Below are 7,500 nucleotides of genomic sequence, written 5' to 3'. Positions count from 1 at the left end.
GGCTCGGTGGAAAAGGGCGAGGGCGGGTGGGCTCGGTGGAAAAGGGCGAGGGCGGGTGGGCTCGGTGGAAAAGGGCGAGGGCGGGTGGGCTCGGTGGAAAAGGGCGAGGGCGGGTGGGCTCGGTGGAAAAGGGCGAGGGCGGGTGGGCTCGGTGGAAAAGGGCGAGGGCGGGTGGGCTCGGTGGAAAAGGGCGAGGGCGGGTGGGCTCGGTGGAAAGAGCGAGGGCGGGTGGGCTCGGTGGAAAAGGGCGAGGGCGGGTGGGCTCTGTGGAAAAGGGCGAGGGCGGGTGGGCTCGGTGGAAAAGGGCGAGGGCGAGGGTGGGCTCGGTGGAAAAGGGCGAGGGCGGGTGGGCTCGGTGGAAAAGCGAGGGCGGGTGGGCTCGGTGGAAAAGGGCGAGGGTGGGTGGGCTCGGTGGAAAGGGCGAGGCGTGGGTGGGCTCGGTGGAAAAGGGCGAGGGTGGGTGGGCTCGGTGGAAAAGGGCGAGGGTGGGTGGGCTCGGTGGAAAAGGGCGAGGGTGGGTGGGCCTCGGTGGAAAAGGGCGAGGGTGGGTGGGCTCGGTGGAAAAGGGCGAGGGTGGGTGGGCTCGGTGGAAAAGGGCGAGGGTGGGTGGGCTCGGTGGAAAAGGGCGAGGGTGGGTGGGCTCGGTGGAAAAGGGCGAGGGTGGGTGGGCTCGGTGGAAAAGGGCGAGGGTGGGTGGGCTCGGTGGAAAAGGGCGAGGGTGGGTGGGCTCGGTGGAAAAGGGCGAGGGTGGGTGGGCTCGGTGGAAAAGGGCGAGGGTGGGTGGGCTCGGTGGAAAAGGGCGAGGGTGGGTGGGCTCGGTGGAAAAGGGCGAGGGTGGGTGGGCTCGGTGGAAAAGGGCGAGGGTGGGTGGGCTCGGTGGGCGGGCGAGGGTGGGTGGGCTCGGTGGAAAAGGGCGAGGGTGGGTGGGCTCGGTCAAAGGGCGAGGGTGGGTGGGCTCGGTGGAAAAGGGCGAGGGTGGGTGGGCTCGGTCGAAGGGCGAGGGTGGGTGGGTCGGTGGGTGGCCGGGCGAGGGTGGGTGGGCTCGGTCGAAAGGGCGAGGGTGGGTGGGCTCGGTCGTCGAGGGTGGGTGGGCTCGGTCGAAAGGCGCGAGGGTGGGTGGGCTCGGTCGAAAAGGCGAGGGTGGGTGGGCTCGGTCGAAAGGGCGAGGGTGGGTGGGCTCGGTCGAAAAGGGCGAGGGTGGGTGGGCTCTGTCGAAAAGGGCGAGGGTGGGTGGGCTCGGTCGAAAAGGGCGAGGGTGGGTGGGCTCGGTCGAAAAGGGCGAGGGTGGGTGGGCTCGGTCGAAAAGGGCGAGGGTGGGTGGGCTCGGTCGAAAGGGCGAGGGTGGGTGGGCTCGGTCGAAAGGCGAGGGTGGGTGGGCTCGGTCGAAAAGGGCGAGGGTGGGTGGGCTCGGTCGAAAGGGCGAGGGTGGGTGGGCTCGGTCGAAAAGGGCGAGGGTGGGTGGGCTCGGTCGAAAGGGCGAGGGTGGGTGGGCTCGGTCGAAAAGGGCGAGGGTGGGTGGGCTCGGTCGAAAGGGCGAGGGTGGGTGGGCTCGGTCGAAAGGGCGAGGGTGGGTGGGCTCGGTCGAAAAGGGCGAGGGTGGGTGGGCTCGGTCGGCCGAGGGTGGGTGGGCTCGGTCGAAAGGGCGAGGGTGGGTGGGCGGGCTCGGTCGAAAGGGCGAGGGTGGGTGGGCGGGCTCGGTCGAAAAGGGCGAGGGTGGGTGGGCGGGCTCGGTCGAAAAGGGCGGGTGGGTGGGTGGGCTCGGTCGAAAAGGGCGAGGGTGGGTGGGCGGGCTCGGTCGAAAGGGCGAGGGTGGGTGGGCGGGCTCGGTCGAAAAGGGCGAGGGTGGGTGGGCGGGCTCGGTCGAAAAGGGCGAGGGTGGGTGGGCGGGCTCGGTCTAAAAGGGCGAGGGTGGGTGGGCGGGCTCGGTCTAAAAGGGTGAGGGTGGGTGGGCGGGCTCGGTCTAAAAGGGTGAGGGTGGGTGGGCGGGCTCGGTCTAAAAGGGTGAGGGTGGGTGGGCTCGGTCTAAAAGGGTGAGGGTGGGTGGGCTCGGTCTAAGAGGGTGAGGGGAGGTCGGTCTAAAAGGGTGAGGGGGGGTCGGTGGGGAGGTCTAAAATGGTGGGGGGATGTCGGTCCGAAAGGGTGAGGGGTGGGGGGGGGTCGGTCGAAAAGGGTGGGAGGGTCGGTCAAAAATGTTCTTTTCTTTTTTTCTTTTTTCCATTCTTTTTCTTTTTTTTTCCATTCTTTTTTTCCAACTTCAGTGCCAACTCACCCCCCTCACCATCCATCCATTAGGACCATACTCTGTGCAGAGCGTTGGTGCCGCCGAAGCAGTCTCCTTGGCTATTGGGAACAATCCTGGATGGGTCGCCACTCCAACAGTATACTAGCATGCTGGCACTCATTTTGCCGACCTCGGAAGGATGACAGGCAGAGTCAACCCCACCTGTTGTTAATTCAACAGCTGAGTGGGATTTGAACTCAGGACCCTAGGATCCCAAGCCCACTACCCTAACCATTAAGCCAACACCAGGCATACCCCCCTCACCCCTCACTCTCAAAGCAACCATCCCACTCTTCTCCCTCCAAGCCTCCCTCTCACCTCTCTCAAAAATTCCCCCCTCACCTTTCTCCCACCTCTCATCCCCCTCACTCATCCTTCTCAAAGTTGCCCCCGCTCTCATCCACCAAGCTGCATCCCTCCACTGCCCTCTCACCTCCATCTCTTCACTCCACCTCCTCAAATCCTCAACTGCCTTCTTCCTTGTCTCTTGTCCCCCCTCCCCCGCAGCACCACAGAGCCTTTTCTCCTCCTCATTCGGCCCCCTCCCCTCGCTATTCTGCAATACCCCAGACTCTTTCAACAACCCTCCTTAACTCACCCCCTCGTCCTACCCTCCCCTCCCCCTCCACCTCCTGCACCCAAAGCCTCCTCCCCTACCTCTTCATTAAAAGTGTGGACCTCAAATATCCGGGGCCTTCGCTCAAACCTCTCAGATCTTTCTTTACAGGTTGGCACTGACAAACCAGACATTATCTGCCAAACAGAAACTTTCCTCCCCCAAGACGTGTCTGACTCCCAAGTATCTCTCCGTGGTTACTCCCTCTTACGGTATGACAGACCTGAGCCTCGTCCTGGTGGAGGTGTTGCTCTCTTCATCAAAGACTCTATTCCTCACTCTCCATGCACTGCTCTCACTCCCCCACACCCCCAGGAATACCTCTGGCTTCGGCTTCCCCTCCACTCCCACCTCATGTTTATATGTGTACTGTATCGTCCACCGAACAGTGATGATTCCATCTACACCTCACTATCCGAAAACATGGACCAACTTCTATCTTCTCATCCAAACTCTCTCTTCCTCTTATGTGGTGACTTCAATTGTCATCACGCCAGTTGGCTAGGTGTGGGTACCTCTCTCACCTGCCATGGCACCTCAGCAAAAGCTTTCTGCGACTCATGAGGACTGACTCAATCGGTCAACTTCCCGACCCGGATCTCAACCAATCGTACTCCATCTCTTCTGGATCTGATTTTGACAAATTTCCCTGACAATATCTGCTGCTCTTCCTTCGCTCCAATCGGTTCTTCTGACCACGTCCTTGTCAAAGTGGACATCTCTCTGGCTGTTATCAGAGAACCACCTCACCGCCGTCGAGTGTGGCATTTCACTCAAGCCGACTGGCAGGGTCTCCGAGCAGCCATCAAACTTACAGACTGGTCTCCTATCACTACTTTCTCCAACATCAACTCATCCTGGGAATTCTTTCAAAGAAACTTTCTCTCCCTCATGCACAGATTTATCCCCTCTCGTCTTCAGTTGTCCTACCCTTCCTTCCGCCCTTGGTTTACTGAAGCTTGTGGCGAGGCAGTTGTCCTGAAACAACTTGCCTTTGCCTCATGGAAAGCAAACCCAACTGAGGTGGAGGGGGGAGGTCAAAAAGGGTGGAGGGGGGAGGTCAAAAAGGGTGGAGGGGGGGAGGTCAAAAAGGGTGGAGGGGGGGTCAAAAAGGGTGGAGGGGGGGAGGTCAAAAAGGGTGGAGGGGGGAGGTCAAAAAGGGTGGAGGGGGGAGGTCAAAAAGGGTGGAGGGGGAGGTCAAAAGGGTGGAGGGGGAGGTCAAAAGGGTGGAGGGGAAAGGTCAAAAAGGGTGGAGGGGGGAGGTCAAAAAGGGTGGAGGGGAGGGAGGTCAAAAAGGGTGGAGGGGAGGGAGGTCAAAAAGGGTGGAGGGGAGGGAGGTCAAAAAGGGTGGAGGGGAGGGAGGTCAAAAAGGGTGGAGGGGGAGGTCAAAAAGGGTGGAGGGGGGAGGTCAAAAAGGGTGGAGGGGGGAGGTCAAAAAGGGTGGAGGGGGGAGGTCAAAAAGGGTGGAGGGGGGAGGTCAAAAAGGGTGGAGGGGGGGAGGTCAAAAAGGGTGGAGGGGGGGAGGTCAAAAAGGGTGGAGGGGGGAGGTCAAAAAGGGTGGAGGGGTTAAAAGGGTGGGGGGGTCACTGCAACACAACACACCTCCAATCAGCCAGACATACAGCAACACATGTCCAAGCAAGTTGGTACACAGAAATACAAATCCAAGCAATCAGGCACATGTGAACACACCACCCAAGCTGTCACATGGAAATACAAATCAAAATAACATACCAGCCAAGCTTTCACGAGATGCTTCTGGATCAGACATGAAGTCGTGCAGGTCATGGATAGTGAGTTGGCCCACCACAGGTTGCCTTCCGAAGGGACGGTTATCGAGAACCTTGATGACCAATGGTGGTGCATACAGAGGGTCATCAGGCATATACTAGAGGTGAGGTACAAGAGAAACAACCATCAGGGATAACAGCCATTTCTGGTGAGTAGTGTGACATATATTTGCTGCAATTTCCCCTTAAATTATCTTTGTTTATGGCAAGCTGGATGTTTCTGGGAATCGATGAACCTTCAGCAATGTTAAAAAAATAATTTCAGGAACTTCATTTTGCATAATCTGTCACAGTTCAAGATAAAATTAGCCAACAATTGAATTATCACACTTGTGTACAAATACAAGTGTTACAGCCTTGAGTACACCATTGAACTCCTTGCATACTATGTGTAAGACTTAAGTTCGAATTGCGAACATACCCCGTGTAGTCCATGGGCCCAGGCATATATCGGTCCCATCTGAGGAAACCAAACTTTAGGGCTACTAAGTTATTGGTAGGGACTATATGATTATTTAAATATGTGATAACCGTTCCAGAAGAGCAGCTTAGTGTATGTATTTTGCATTTTTACCATTTTACCATTCTGAGATATTAACGTTTTGGGGGAAAATCAAAAAAGAAAAAAAAAACCCAAGGACCACTGGGAGGAAGTGGCAGAGCTGAAGTCCACGCAGGAGGAAGCAGACACCCGAATGCTTCTCCATGCTCTGCATGCAGCAGAGGCTGGGTACAAGGCTGTGGTGATCACTGCCGAAGATACAGATGTCCTCGTGCTGTGTCTTGCCTTCAATAAGGACATCCCATGCCCCGTGTATCAGAAGTGTGGTACGCAAACCCGCACACGGTTCCGAGACATTGACAAGCTTGCTAGATCGATGGGAGACAGTATCTGTGATGCCCTGGTGGACTGCACGTGTTCTCCGGTTGTGATACAGTCAGTGCCTTTGCAGGCCGGGGAAAGATGGGCGCCTTGATGCAAATGAAGTCGGATAAGACCGACCAAGAGGCCTTCAGTCAGCTCGGTCATTCATGGGAAGTATCCACCAAGCTTTCAGAAGCTGCAAGAGGTCACCTGCCACATGTACGTGCCATCTACCAACACCACGAAAGTCAATAAACTCTGACATCAACTCTTCTGTGCCAGACGGGGAGAGATAGAGTCCAGTCAGCTTCCACCATGTGAAGACTGCCTCTCCATGCACGTCCTCCGTGCAAACTACCAGGCTGCTATTTGGAGGGGCTGTCTGCAATGCCAACCCTATGTTCCAAGTCCCAAGGGTTGTGGATGGACCACTGATGATGACGGGAAGCTGGCCATCGAGTGGATGCAGGGTTCTCCAGCACCGGATGCAGTGTTGCAACTGCTTTCCTGCAAGTGTGGACGGTCGTGCAAACTCCCAGACTGCACATGCCTTGCCAATAGCCTGAAGTGCACTGACATGTGCAAGTTGCGAACCTGCAGCAACCAGCCCGCTGATGTCGAGGAAGAGGTTGTCGACCTCGAGGACTCTGATGCTGATAACAGTGATGAAGACGAGACTACTGATCCATGCTGTGAATGTTTTGGCACAATCACAAGGACATTCATGGATACAAATATGCATGAGTAAAACATAGTACATAAACATGCCACAGTAGCGTCGTGACATTTGGGTTATCCATAAATTTCACATTTTGGACGCTTGTTGGAACTAGGGTAGGGGAAGGGCAATTCCTTTAACTGTGGTAAAAACTTGTAAAATGTTCATAAATGTTTTCCTCATACAACATGTGCATGTTGTCGGCTACTGCGGTTCAGTAGCACTACCCAGGGAACTTGAATGACAATATTATAAATTAAAATGTACTGAAAAATCACTAATCAGCAACATTTTGATGGGCCCTCTTGTTCGCCCCTTTCTGCCATAAAGCAAATTCTGCCTTCAGGAATGACAGAAAGGATTATTCGGATGGTATAAATAAAGCATTTCAGACATGTATTTGTGGTTTGCAGTTCATTCTAGCCCCATGTGGAAACAGCAATTGCATCATTAGTGAATGTTTCTGAGTTTACCTTTTCACTTTCATTATGCAGAGGGTGGGTACATTCCAGAGATAACTACTAATAAGCTGCCAGTCTACAATGGTTATCACATCAAAATATGATCTATATATATACACCAATTCAAAAATCCTAACTCGGATTGGTTTCCTGAGATGGTACCGACAAGTGGAATTTCTGGCCTGGGCCCATGGACTAGTGGGAGTTCATTCGAACAACTCTCAGGTGAGTGACAGCACAGCTGACAGATAGTTTTGAAATTTGGTAAGATTTTCATCGCATCAGAAAAAGAAACCAGACCACCACACGAGAGGCTCGTTTCATATCATCATTTTCAACTTAATTTGCCAAAACGCACTTAAATTTTTTTTTCCATTAGCAAATTTTAAGAAAATGGGTCGAAAGGGCCGGAATTGCACTTTGGGCTCAGTTCATGCCTGGGAAATGGTCTCGAGAATATACCTGTCAAGTTTGGTTCGGTTCCGGACATCAATAACCGATAAATAGCAATTTTAAGAAAATGGCCAAAAATGGGCCGTTCCTCGGCCCGAAATCGCACTTTGGGCTTAGTTAATGCCTGCACATACGTGTCCAGTATATATCTGTCAATTTTCATCGAACTCTGTTCACGAATAATGGAGAAATAGACGTTGAAATGAAATGTACACAAGAAAAGAGAGAACAGGAGCGGCATTTAGACCCCGTGGGGTGGAAGACGTAATGGGGTAAAAATCCACCAACTACTGCTTAGAGATGGCACACTCAACTT

The 7,500-nt window shown here is 54.7% G+C and overlaps 1 protein-coding gene across 7 annotated transcripts in view; it reads right to left on the bottom strand.

Annotated features, from left to right (window-relative positions):
• The window catches only part of DYSF (dysferlin), a 180,390-nt gene that overhangs the window by 57,145 nt on the left and 115,745 nt on the right, over nt 1-7,500 (bottom strand). For all 7 annotated transcript variants that reach the window (XM_085849530.1, XM_085849528.1, XM_085849531.1 and 4 more), the window contains one exon: nt 4,632-4,785. In XM_085849530.1, the coding sequence (XP_085705656.1) occupies nt 4,632-4,785 (154 nt within the window). The remainder of the gene's footprint in view (nt 1-4,631; nt 4,786-7,500) is intronic.

Source organism: Eptatretus burgeri, chromosome 12 (genome assembly GCF_056783735.1).
Source record: "Eptatretus burgeri isolate ZD-2024b chromosome 12, Ebu_testis_v1, whole genome shotgun sequence".
In the NCBI taxonomy this organism is placed as follows: domain Eukaryota; kingdom Metazoa; phylum Chordata; class Myxini; order Myxiniformes; family Myxinidae; genus Eptatretus; species Eptatretus burgeri.
This window is presented reverse-complemented; position numbering and strand designations above follow the sequence as displayed.